Source organism: Centruroides vittatus, unplaced genomic scaffold, assembly GCF_030686945.1.
Source record: "Centruroides vittatus isolate TY-2023 unplaced genomic scaffold, ASM3068694v2 contig_436, whole genome shotgun sequence".
In the NCBI taxonomy this organism is placed as follows: domain Eukaryota; kingdom Metazoa; phylum Arthropoda; class Arachnida; order Scorpiones; family Buthidae; genus Centruroides; species Centruroides vittatus.
The window spans coordinates 1,861,089-1,875,331 of NW_027122237.1; the positions used below are offsets into that span (position 1 = coordinate 1,861,089).

The following is a 14,243-nucleotide window of genomic DNA, read 5'->3' on the forward strand; positions in this document are numbered from 1 at the left end:
TTCTCCTAACCTCACTCAGACTCTATTACACTGTAAGACAACAACACCTTGATGCTGAGAACCTTTAACTTTAATCATAAACAAACGTTTTCGGCCCATTCCATGGCCATCGTCAGGCTAACAACATTCGAATACTGTTCCGAATAACCAATTTCAAATTTAAATAAAATACAAAAGAACTCACGCGCGATGCTAAACAACGTAAACTAAAACTAATATAAACAACATAGAAAAGAACAAACGAACGTTATATATTATTTATATAGATAGATAGAAAATGATCTGCTTCAGTCCATTCTCACAGAAAAGCATAATGCCTGACAGAAAAGCAAACTTAGTTCGTCGGAAAGTAGCGCCATCTGTTGGACATAAAAGCCTTAATTTATATATAAATATATTTTTGAAAGGGGGGAGATGGTGTAGGGGTATGAAAAATAGATAGTAGCCGATTCTCAGACCTACTGAATATGCATATCAAATTTGGTAAAAATCGGTAAAGCCGTTTCGGAGGAGTACGGTAACTAACATTGTGACACGAGAATTTTATATATAAGATATATAATGGAATTTGAGAGCGTTCGGTAAAATATTAACGAAAAAATTAATTTTTATGATTCTCGTTATACGGAGTGCACGGATATGCAAATTACTTCCTGATATATATATATATATATATATAGGAACAGATACAGCGCAAGCAATACATATTATCTCGAAGAATTACAGAAGATAGAGTGAATATTTACGTAAAGTTTTAACTTTGTTTAAAGAAGAAACACTTAGAATTTATGGGAAACCGGGAAAAGAGGGTAAAATCGTTAGTTTAATTCGGTTCTTTTTTGTTTTGTAGAACGGGTGGTTCTTTAGCGTCGACAAAGTATAACATTCGGCTATGAAATGACTAAAATGAAACCTTAAAGTATTCGGCTTTACAATTACCTTTAGATAATGTAAAACTGGATCTACTTGTATACGCTTGCAGATTAATTTGGGATACGAGACAGTCCGTTATCGATATATTAAAGAAATTTAGTTTAAATGAACTAATTGTTTGCCAAGCTTATTTTATTGCTAATACCTACCGAAAAATCCTTTTTACTCTATCTTTAGATTTCGGCAATTTGAGCTGCGAAAAGAACTTCGTAAAATTTAACAAGAATTAATGTTTGTCTACAAAATTAATTTTGATATAGATAAGACTGTACTCGTATTGAACACAATTGCAATTACAAGCAGTATATAAGAATTTTGTGTAATTTTAAACAATGTCTTAATGAGGTACTGTACGTAAGCTCGTCTGTGATCAATACGCTCGTTACCAGATGCGGATGATTACGAAGCATCGTCATATAATCTTGACAATACCGTAATGTGTTACGAGAATACAGTGCCCTAAGAATTGTATTTTGCAAAGCTGGCCAAAAATATCGACGATAGAAAAATTAATGGTTCAAAACATTAAACTTAGACAGCCGAATGGCCGAGGCGATAAAGCCGCCGTCCTTTCGCTCTGGAGGATCGAGATTCGAATCCGGATCAAAAATCTCGTGAGTTTATTTAATGGGCGAACTATTCTCCGTACGGCCATTCCCGTCGTCGGCTTGGCCGAACCAGGAATGGCTGTAACCAGCTTAGCAATGATTCCGGAAAAAAGAACATCTTAATGTCCACAGGACGGAAAGAGGAAAAAATATAAAGATTAAACTCTGTTTAAGATATATATTAAAATTTATAATTATTCTACGTGAGTCTTTTTTCCAGGGCCACGGGTGGATTTAGCCGGGTCTAAAATATGGCGGCTGGGTGGTGATATATCCGAGAAGAATTTTTTGCTTGCCCAGATTCGGACCCGGGTTCCCCAGAACGGCGATTTATCCGCTTCGGCCACACGGCCGGCGATCTTAACGCGTCATCAGATAAATCTTATGCTTACGGCTAAAGGAAACCGGAATCGAATCTGATCTGGAATCGTATTTCGAGTCGAAGAGTCACTTTTTTATAAGTTAGTCTAACATAGGTTAAATTGAAAATCAATACGAACCCATCGTGTGCCGGATACTCGTAGAAACAGATTCAAATCTTACTGTATAGAAAATAAAAATTAGACCGACTTACTAATTCCGTAAAATTTTTAATAAAAAATAATTGAATAATATTTTAAAACATTAATATAAAAATATGAAAATAATTAATATATTTATACAATTTTAAAATATTTGATAATTCCTCGAAGAGGGCGCTTCGATCTTCGTGGGAAGTGACATCTACGTGGTGCAACATGTGGATGATTCGTCCAATGTAATTTCTCATTCATTTAATTACTTAAAAATAACAAATATAATAATACGTACTATTGAATTAAGTATACAAATTGAGGTAAGTTTATATCATTATTATATATAATTATTTTATATTTCTAATTTCAGCTGGTATGAACTACAGTATTTAGGAAAAGAATGTAGTGATACAGTGTGTGTATTTCTGTATATTTTTTAATCTCGAAAACCCTCGAGAAATGTTAATGATTATTTCTCAAATGAAAAATATGAGAAATATCAGGAATAGGTATAATACTACAAATGATATGTTTCGTTTGTAGTTATTGTACCCATTCCTTGTGATATTTCTACCGAAAGAGGTTAGAATTGTTATCATTGAACACAAAACACCAGTTTAGGAGACGATATTATCCATATGATAGGTTTTCAACTGTGAGTTCTCATTCTTAACAGGTTATACAAGAAGAAATTCAGTATTTAAATTGTTTTCGCTCTTGATGAAAATCACTTTAGTGATGAGTAAAATAGTTATTTGTAAATAACAAAGTTATTGTTGTTTAAAAATAATTGTTATAAATAAGAGGAGAAAATAACATCTGTTACAAATACTGCAGGATGACTTTGAAACCGTTGACGGATTAATGGTTATTGTGGTCTAGCTTTCCTTTTTTTACTCTTTCTGCTCTGTTGACGCCGAGGGCCTTTTTTTTAAAATCGTACTCTGTACCGAGTCGTTCGGGACGGGTATAAAAGACGAGGCCCGACTTATCCGCGACGGACTGCTCGTTTAAAATACCGTTTCCGACCCAAAACGAACTGTGTTTCGTAAGTCTAATATGTTATCGAGTGTTTTTCTGGGTAAAATTGCGCGCGACCGACGTAGCCGGAACCTTAACGGAGCCGTAGACGGTACCGGTACGGGTAAAAAAGTCGAAGGAACCTCCGCGTGCGACTCTCTGCGATATATTTGTTTCTAAATGTGCAACCCGAACGACTGCGGTTCTCGCTTGCGGACGTCGTGTTTACGTGTTGCGCCGGGCGTCGCGACGGCAACCGGTGCCCGTGACGTAAATAATAAACGCCTTAACTTCTACCGACTGTAAACGGTTTTTACTAGTGTTGCAACAAATAGTATATTTGGCCTCGGGTCGATTACCGAATATTTGGCCGGGAGCGTGGCCGAGTAGCCAGATATTCGGCCAGACTGTTCGGCTCGATTAACGCACGTACGAAAAACTGCGTTACGGCAAGGACCCCGCTCTCTATTGGCCCGTTGTCACTATGCTTCGCCAATCTCTTTAATTTTTGACAGTTGTAGCGGACGGACAAGAGCATTGTGGCAGTGTGTGATAAATGATGATATCAAATGTGGATAACAACGAAATGACCTACACGTGTAAATAACGGAAAAAGAACAGAGAAGGACCGCGAAGCGAAAATGTGAAAATAAATATGAAATTGAGTCGATGACGTGATCGAACGAGTCGAGGCAGCTTATTGGCGCAAAATTCGCGGCCGTCGATGCCAAATAATTGTTCTCGTAGACTTTGGAAAGCTAAATGCTCGTAATGAACGTCACTTAGTGTGCGTGGGCGAAAGCCTGGGGCCGTTCGGGCTACCGAGCTGTCTAGAATCTGTGAAATCATAACTGTGACTTATACCGACGCCCTATCTGTCTCTTTTCTCCGTTATCACCGGGCTACGAGTCACGTAATTGTAAAATGGGAGAGCTACGAAGGAAAAGTGACAAATCGAAAGTATTGTGCGTGCACATTATGATGTATGCATAGGCATACGTGGACTAGAGCGATAGAGGTAAGAGAAAGGGAAGAGCAAAGGCGAGTGCTTAAAAAGGATAGGCAGGGTCAAACCCTCAGATGTGCGACGATTCTCGAACGAATAGGTGTGTACGTGTGCTGATTTTTGTAATTATAAATTGTGAATACATGTGACTAATAATAATTTGTTTTTTATTTTGTGCAGGTTATAAGTTATAAATAAATATAAACAAACAACACTAACCCGATAACATTAAATCTGAATACCAAAATGATTAATTCACTGCGTTTTTGTTATTTCTTACTCCTGTTTTTAGATATTCGGCCGAATAGTGATTAAATATTCGGTATTCGGTAGGCCAAATACCGAATAGTAACCGAATATTTGTTGCATCATTAGTTTTTACCTTGAACTAGTACTACTGCATATTTTTCATGTTGCACATTGGTGAAGGCTTGCTGACACTTGCCTTGACCAACGTTTCACATGTAGCTGACAGTGAGCACCTTGGTGCACAGATACAGACAAGCCTTATCAATGTGGAGTCAAGTGAACTGCTTAAAGCTGGCATGGTCACAGACTAGATGGAAACAAGGAAATGCTAATCTCATCAGGAAAAAACACATAGTCTTTTAGCATGTTGGCAGTAAAGTGTGAAAATTGGTAATTTATTACCAATAATGAAAAATATTAAATATTGCTGTTACTGGAATATTTTTTACCAGTTTCTTGTAATTGAAGTTAAGTGGGGAAAAAAGTTAAAAATTATTGTAAAAACAATCAAAGAAAAAAAAAGAGAACCCATTTTATTATAGTAATATCAAAACATAACTACCCCCTGGCAACAACAAACATCTTACTTCTCCATTCGATACTTCCCAAAAGTACCTGACTCTATATATAACAGTAACTAAAACCCTTAGGCCGGATGGCCAAGCAATTAAAGGTAGCAACCTACTACTATGGGGTCCCAGACGGGCTGATAAAACCCCAAGAATTTTTCGTGAGTGGTTTATTCGGGTACGTCTGGAAGTGCCCGACGTACCCGAATAAACTACTCTTGGTAGCCACCCAGTCGCCCCATTGTGGTCCTGGATGAACCTGTAATGGGCTTGCAAAGAAAAAAGGCTCTCTTAGTGCCCACAGAGCAGAAAGTTCAAAAAACATGGTAACTGAAACCCATTAAATTAAAACTTGAATAAATCTAAAATCTTAATGTAATTAAAATCCATTAGTAAAAACTCCAAAAATATCAATAGAAAATACATTCATACTTGACACCATATTAAATAAATAAATGCTATTTTCAGGAATTCAGCAAATTGCTTTTAATCAGAATTATTTAATTTAATGTTTGAATGTAACTGTATTCTGTAAATGTATTCATTTCATTGCAATTTGAAAAAAGAGTTTCTGCTGAAGATGTTCTTATAAAAGAACATAAACGTTTCTGATTAAAAACGATTTTTTTGATTCCTGAAAATAGTATTTATTTATCTATCTATCTCTTTCTCAGCACTATATAAATCAATTAATAAATAAACACACCTGATTTATATTCGCCGAGCTTATTGTTTTATTCCGAACGTTTTCAGCCTACTATAATAGGCCATCTTCAGGCTTTACACTTCTTGTCCGAAATGGTAATATTTGAATTTATTTGAATTTGCACTTTAAATTAACGGATTAACACACACTCAAAACGTGTTGCAAATTAACGAAAAACAAAAACATAAAGTAAAAAAGTAAACATAAATAATAAAATACAATAACTGAATAATAACAAAAAAATTTACATCCAAATTAATTTAGTGTGAATACTAATTCCTATAAACTCCAGCCCATATTTTTATGGCTTATCATAACCCATACTCTTTTCAATTTTGTACTTCCAAGCCGATGGTAATGCATTTGCATCTTTTGAGTTTAAGCATCTGTATCTCATTTTACTTTTGTAAATTTCTATTTTTTCCATTTCCATCGCAATGGATGGTGAATGTCCTGTTTTAACTATCTTTGCCTCGTTCCATTTGACTACCGCTCCGTCTGCCTGCGCCATACTTGCCAAAATCGTGCTGTCGAGTCCCTTACTCACACTATATTTATGTTCCTTTACCCATACTTTGAGGCTTCTTCTTGTCACTTCTATATATTCTTTATCAATTCCTAATTGTTGTTCTCATACGGTATACTGTATACACTCGCTTGTTCCTTCATTCCAATTTTGCCTTTATCATTTCTTAATAGTCTATAAATATTGGGTGCTTGTTTGTAAATTACGTTTGTGTTTTTGTATTTTCCCAATTCCTTCACCACCTTCCTTGTTTGCTCATTGTATGTGGAAAGTTGTGCTGCCGTTATTCGTTGCCGTTGTACCTTTTTGTTTACTGTAACTTTTGATGAGGCCTTTGATTTTGGACATTTTATATCCAAAATTCTTTGCTACCTTTTGGATTCTATTAATTTCTTTGTTCCGATCTAGTACATTGGTGCAGTATAAGAAGGCCCTTTTGATGAGTGCCTTAAATGCAGATAGCTTATACTTAAACGGGTCTTTCGAACATGCCGATATGTATAAAGGAGCGTGTGTCGATTTCAAATATACCGTCGTTTGTATGTTTCCTACCTTAAATTTCATGTTAATATCCAAGAAATGGATGTTTCTTTGGCTTTTTTGTTCTAATTTTAGTTTCAAACCATGTTCATTGTCGTCGATTGCAGTTAAGAAATCATTAATGCGTTGGGTCATCTTTCCAAATTATTAATACAACAATCGTATTCGTATAACACGGTAAAACGTCGTCGCCGACCGGTGTCGCAACAGGATTGGTCGAATCTGGACTGATAGCAGATATTGTACAAACTGTTGAGTTTAAACGAGCACTGGACCTACTAAAAAACATTTATTATTCAATGATGTCTCCAAAGTTAAGTTATTTTTCTGCGAAAAATTTGTCGATCGGGAAACACGCGTCCGCCGTTTGACGAACCGCTCCGCGACGAAAACGAGCTTAAGCAATGGCGTGGTCGAACGGTGCGCACTCGGTAAGTAATCCTACAATTTTTTGTTTATAGCATAGTTTATATGGATTATTCCCAAAACATTATACGTGATTTGGAAATGTCGAGTCAAATTAGTCTAGAATCGATTAATTTTATGGAAGAAAACCTTTCGAACAGCCGTAGCCCCTAAACTGCACACGTGCCGGGCTGCGATTGGCTGGTGTACTTACGTGACTCGTACAACAGGGAACATATAACACGGAACGTATTTACCGTGTTATAGGGGAGTCTACTGTAGATGGTTTTTAAGGATTCTAAGGTTTTTGCTCTGATGTGACAGAGAATTTGTTCTTGGATATGCCAGGAAGAATTTAAAATTATGTTAAAATCTACTGTTTTGTAAATTGTCTCGTAATTATTCAAGATCGATACTTTAAAATGTTTAAGCATTCACAATGATTTATATACGCCGTATTCATAAATTCATTTGTTTAGACCAGGCCTGGCCAACCCGCAGGCCGCGTGCGGCCCGCTAAGCGATATTATATATCTATTAAAACTTTTGTTTCCCGTTATGTGTATACCAAAACAGTTAAATAAATTAAAACTTGCATGTGTCATTGTTATAATGCGCAAGTGCAAGTACGAACTCTTGGTATAACAATAAAATTTTATTTGTTTTAATTTTTTAAAAGCATGTTTGCCTAAATTGTGGCCCACCGTAATGTTACGCATAATCAAAGTGGCCTGTGAAACAATTTGGGTTGGCCAGGCCTGGTGTAGACTTAAACTATATTTTAGTATGCAACTTTCTTAGCACCTGATTTTGTTAAGTATGTAATTAATAACACACTTATTTTATTAGCGGAGAAAATTAAATTTCAAGTATTAATATAAAAGAAATTTGTAATTTGAAGAATAACAATTTTGACATATTAATAAAGGATAATCATTGCATGGCTTATTTTGAAAAAGTTTTTGTTTTATATTTTTTAATAATATATATGAACCACAGAATGTAATTTATTAATATTAATCATAATTTCTTTGCAACAATATTTTAGCATAAACACATTTTCTGTTGTTATTTCCTCTGATTTCATATCTATATTACTTGTGTTAAACATAAAGCAGTAAGGCTTTCGCAATTAATAAAGCATATAATTGCGCCTATGTCGGATGGATAATATGTATTTGTTTACCCAAATACTTCAGTTTAAATTTATTTTATGATTATAATTTTGTTTATCCCATAAATAATGAAAAAATATTGTAAAATAGTTGAGATATAAATTAAATATAGTTGTTATTTTGTATATTTGTTTTTAATTTTAGAAATTAATTACATAAAAACTGATTTGCCAAATTTTTTTTCTTACTCTCTGCCCTTTTAATCGTATCTGTCGTGGTTTTGGCCGGGCCCATTACACGTGCAACCAATTGGTAATGGACGGGAACAGATCGTCTGTGGAAATTCCAGAGGTTTATGACCCAGACTGGAACATAAGTGTCAGAGTGACAAGCTGACAGTTTTATGACCTCAGCAATCAAGCTGTCAATTTTTATTTTTTACTGACTACTTATGTGTGTAAACTATTGTGAATTTTGTCTTATTTTCAATAATAATTTGCAGAAATTGTATTGAGTTTTTTAAAGTTCATGTCATCTAATTATGGAAACTTGGCATATATTGTTTTCAATAGAATTGACTTCTCTATAATATTTGATAATTTCTTTGTATTTAAGTTGTTAATAAGCTTAAAAATGCTAATTTTTCAAAAGATTTAAATTAACTCTTTTGCAGTATGTAGAAAATGTATGCAAACTTATTCAACATTTGATTTGATCTAAATATTAAGGTATTCTAAAAGATTTCCATCTCTTTCATTGCATTATGTAATAATTTGATTAAAATTACTTAAAACATTTGATTCTGAGAATTTTAAAGTTATAAATAAAATTCTTATAGTCTATTTTAATTAAGAAAATATTTACCTTGTAATTAAATCAGGGCTTCCAAGAGGGAGTAACAGGGACCCAAGAGACCCTAAAAGTTTATAAATATGTAATTGCTGTGTTTGTTGCAAACTTCAAGAAACTTTAAACAAAATAAACTTGGCCTGGGCCCAGTCCAGAAGTCACCGGTGACTGCTGGACCAAGCCCAGTCTCTCTTGGCAACAAGTTCAATGGTTTACTATTTTTAACACAATGTATTTTTAAAATTATATTATAAAACAAGTGATTTTTTTTTTTCTAAAATGAAATTTAAATAAATAGACTTATAATGTACTATAAAAATTATTATAATATTACAGAAAATTCTATATTAACATTAACCGGAAAGAGTTAAAGATTTGAATTAACGGCCATGTCGCCTTTGAATTTGCAAGTAATGGATTTTTTTGAGATTTTGAACAATACGTCGGAACAGAGATTGAAGTACAGAGAATTATGCGCTATGCTTCTTAATTCTGAAACAAAGGTAATTTAGAAATATATCTATTTATCAAATTATAATAATAATCGTGTAAAAATCTTTTAATTTTAACATGATTCTTACTACAATTCTAAGTATTTTCAGTTAATTAAATCTTTATTCTTTGTGAATACGATTGAACCTTATTGTAATCACTGATGTTATTGTCAATTATCTAATGTTATCAGAATTAGTATGTCCAAAACATACAAGGTTAAAATATGCTTATAAAATGTCACTTATCAGAATTTCAGATACAGACATTTTAATGCATGAATAAAAATGCACAATCATTATTAATTAACCAGTGCTCTAAGTGTTTAAATGTAAATCATTTTAATTATTGTTTACCTACAATTCAGTAGTTTAAATTTCTGGCATTTATTACTTCAATTATAATCTGAATGAATTGCTATTAATTAATAATAATAATTAATGAATCTTCTTAATTATACGGTTTTTTAATTGTTTTAATGTACTTTTTTAATGTTTAAAATGGCATATCAGATAAACTGTGACATTAAAAGGGTAATAAAATCAGCATAACCACTAATTAATCTTGCATACTTGCTTAGCATAATGCTATCAGTCAGTTGTTAAGTCGGGTCTCCAACTTTTTTGACTATCAATCCTTTCAAGATTCCTCAACCTTTTATTGACTCCTCCTGTTTTGTTAATACAGATATAATAATAATAATAAATCTAGTGAGCCAGTATAATTCACACACCACTTTCATAAGAAAAGGTCTATTTACAGTGTACAAACTTATAGCATCCTGAACTGTCGTAGATATATTAAATTCTTTTAAGATATGTTAAATTTATTCTAAAAGAAAAGACATTGTATAACTTTAGGAGGAAACAACATGAAAATGAGGTGCATTATGTGAAGTTATAGTGTTTGCAGCAGTGAATGTATTATGTTTATTCTTTAATATGTTACCTTAATCAGTATTGGATGCTTTACATTAATGATAGAAGTATTATATTATTACAGAATCAAGTTTAGATAGATCGTAAAATTTAATCAAACTAAAATTATTACTATAAGTGAAACAATAACTCTCTCAGATTAAAAAAAACCATAAAAACTATGTAAAATTAGAAATTTTAGTATCAAAGAACTTGCTATCTGAATTTTTAAGTGAAATTTAACATAATTTTCTAGTTAAAATTCTAAAAATTTGAATATATATGTGAAAGAATCATATGTAATAATGGGCAGTCCGTAAATTACGTAAGGTATTTTGGGTGGGTGGGGGTCAAGTATTTCTTTTGGTGGTTTCTATTAAGAACGCTCGTTGTCTCGTGTGACGTGATAGAATAATGACGCTAGCAGATTTAAGCTCAACACAATTTTTATCGTGGGAGAAAAGCCATGTGGTAGTTTCTCTCTCTTGTTTCTTATTAGAATAAGTGCACCACTTCTATGGGTGTATAACACTAAGAATACATAAACCAAAATACGTAATACAAAGTAAATATAAAATTGGTATTCAGCTTTTACTGAAAACTAAAATGTAAAACTAGAGATCATAAATTATAAATAGTCTTTTCTTCCATATTTTTTGAACATAATTGTAAAAAGCATCAAACAGTGGCTTCTGAACAAGCTTATCGAGTGGACGTGACCACCCGAAACCAAGCGTAAAGTTTTCTAATTTCAGAATAAGTCTATCTTGATGGTAAATGGGGCAATGATAGATCATATGGTCGACGGTGTGTCTAGGTTTTCTGTAGAGCAAAAGCAAGAGGCAGTTTCTGCCTGGTTATACATCACCAGGTAGCTTCTAAAATTATCATGCTTGGTAAGTAGTTGAGCAGTAGCAAACATTAAATCTCTAAGTGGTGATGAGAACCCGCATTCAGCACAAGGAAAGTAAAGTTATTCTACCAGTTTTACTGCTCAACCATTGTTGATTCCATTTTTACATAGTGTTGTCATGAATATAATTTTTAAGGCTGCTACGCGAGAGAGGATGTGAGTGTAGTCCAAGTCAGTGTCAAGTCCTTTACCTAACCTAACCTGACTAGGGTTTCTTATTTCCCGGTCTTTTGCTTGTCCCGTGATTCCGGGATAAAAATGAATCGTTTCCCGGAATTCTGGGAAATCCTGGGACAAAATTAATTATTTTTAAGATATACAAAATAGCATGAAATCAAATTATATAATTACACTTTCGGGAACCTCTTGCCGGTGTTGGACACAAAACGAAAAACCGTCGTTAACATTTTCGAACTTGGTAGTTCTTCTTCAGACGGTCAAAAAACTAGGAACGCAGATTGAATAATGGAACGAATTATTTTTAAATCGAAATCGAATGCTTCACGATGCAGCTGGTTGATCGGACATGCGCATACGGTGCGAGTAGATGGCGATTAAAGGTTTTGACCGTCTGAAGAACTACCAAGTTCGAAAACGTTAACGACGATTTTTTGTTTTGTGTCCAACACCGGCAAAAGGTTCCCGAAAGTGTGGTTTACATCCCTGGTGTTCCATGATTGTATGTAGATACTTAAATTAATATAAATTATTTTTCATTTTTTTAAAAGTAATTTAATATGTTCTGCAACCTCCAAAATTATATTAATAATCTAACACTTCTCCCACACCGGGTTGTATAAACAGAAAAAAAAAAAAAAAAAAAAAAAAAATTAAATACCTTCTAAAACCGATAACCGGTGCGAACTATTTTTCTAAATGGCGAACGTTTTCATTGCCCCTCCTGGGCTCTTCCTCAGGCCAATTCTGGATTTGATAATCGAACAGCATAAATAAATGGGACGTGTTCCGTAATTTAAACGATCGAGTACGTTGGGCAACCGCGTGCCGTTCCAAAAACAAAAGATTTTTTTTTATTTGGAACGGCACGCGGTTGCCCAACGTACTCGATCGTTTAAATTACGGAACACGTCCCATTTATTTATGCTGTTCGATTATCAAATCCAGAATTGGCCTGAGGAAGAGCCCAGGAGGGGCAATGAAAACGTTCGCCATTTAGAAAAATAGTTCGCACCGGTTATCGGTTTTAGAAGGTATTTAATTTTTTTTTTTTTTTATTTTTCTATATTAATAATACTGTGTAAGATATATATTAAAAATTACCTTTGAATTACGTAGAAATTTTCACAAATAGAAAAAATTTATTAAAGTTTGCTGGAAACTACATAGAACAACAACAATAAAAATGCTTTGAATTGAGTTGAAAATTAAAAAAAAAGAACTTAGAACAAACTTATAACTTAAAAGGTAACTTTTGCTTTTTAAATAAAACACAATACAAAATATTGTTGTAAATTTTTATAATAAGATTTTAAAAAGCAAAGATGGTCAATACTCAGATCACTCAATCTGATTGTTATTTTAGTAATGAAAAGTCCCGCTACCGAGAATGCCCTTTCTGATTGAATTGATGTGAATGGAGTCGTGTTTAATACATTTAACAAAAGATAGAAGTTATGTGTTTTTTCACCTGTAGCCTGGAAGATTTCTAGTTTGTTTTCGAGATTGTAGTACTTGTTTTGCTTTCCTTGGCTGCGGCTGCTTTAATAGTGGCATCGAGCTTATATCCTAATAATTCAGCAGTTCGTTTGGCTTTAATAATCAGGTTTATGAAGAAAAACTTCATACTTGCAGACTTCGTACTCGTTTGTATCCTTGTGCAACCTGGCATAATGCAGTTATTGAAGCTACTGGGCACGGTTAAAATTAAGACAGCATAAGCACAATTATTCCAGATATTACAGGTTCTACATATAAAGAATTTTCAGAGTCCTGCCACAAATAGGCTACATGTGAGATACCGGAGAGGTAGAGGAAGTCATATCTCCCCTTTCCGGCAACAGGTCGTTGACCTTTTCACTTGTCAAGATGGCTAAGTTTACGAGTTGCAGTCCTGAGGTCGGGACTGTTCTGTTGGGCGAGTGGAGGGGAGGGAGGTGGGGTCGACAATAAGGCGAAAGCAATATTTGAGTCAAAGAGGACACCATTTAACAATTAAAACAAGATTTATTGGAATTAACAAAATGGACAAAATACAAATGTGGATTTCGACTAATTTCCCTATTCTCGAGAGAGAGTTTACAAGGTCAGTTCATACCTCATTGTTAATTTCCTTAGTGATTTGGCACGTAGATATTCAAGAAGTGTTCCTAGGTATCTGGGAATTGCACAGTTTTATAAAATCGCAACTGAGTTCACTGAAGCTGGAACTTAGGTCCGGAGTGGTGACGACCTGCGATGGAGTTGGTTCGGCTGATGATAAGAGACTCCCCGGAGGGGGGAAAGAAGCATCTTTTATAGCTTTAGGCTGGGAAAATCGGTCACGTGATCGATGGTTGATGGCAATTCGGGTCATAGGTGCTCCCGGGACCAAAAATAAATGAAGAATTCGAGCGCTAATTATAAACTTAAGTTGCAACATGATTTGTATACAGTGTGAGAACAATGGATAGTTGACAGTTATACGACCAGGGACGCATATTTTCTCAGCTAGGAATTTCTCTAGAATGCCGTTATATAATAAAAGGAAAAAAATGAAAATTTTGGGTTTAAGGGAATTCCAGATCTCACACTACATATTGATTATTGACAATTTCTGACATGCCATAATGAGGAAAAATTTTAAAAACTAATAAGTAGGTTTAAAATTAATAAATATAAATGTATCCTGACAGTTCATGAGTTAATTATACTTTCTATTTG

At 34.0% G+C, this 14,243-nt stretch overlaps 2 protein-coding genes across 4 annotated transcripts in view; one reads left to right on the top strand and one right to left on the bottom strand.

Moving 5' to 3' along the window:
* The window catches only part of mah (mahogany), a 353,681-nt gene that overhangs the window by 23,457 nt on the left and 315,981 nt on the right, over window positions 1-14,243 (bottom strand). Inside the window, exon 1 of one of the 2 annotated variants that reach the window (XM_067272354.1) lies at window positions 9,057-9,203. The exons of the other annotated variant lie outside the window; for it this stretch is intronic. The gene's annotated coding sequence lies outside the window, so the exon portion shown is untranslated. Of the gene's footprint in view, window positions 1-9,056; window positions 9,204-14,243 lie in introns of those variants that run through there. 2 annotated transcript variants of the gene reach the window in all.
* Window positions 2,247-14,243, top strand: part of Tif-IA (RNA polymerase I-specific transcription initiation factor RRN3 homolog Tif-IA) — a 52,622-nt gene continuing 40,625 nt past the window's right edge. The window contains exons 1-2 of one of the 2 annotated variants that reach the window (XM_067272349.1): window positions 2,247-2,376; window positions 9,378-9,544. In XM_067272349.1, coding sequence (XP_067128450.1) covers window positions 9,431-9,544 — 114 coding nt within the window. In that variant the 5' untranslated portion in view covers window positions 2,247-2,376; window positions 9,378-9,430. The remainder of the gene's footprint in view (window positions 2,377-9,377; window positions 9,545-14,243) is intronic. The other variant, XM_067272350.1, reaches the window with a different exon arrangement.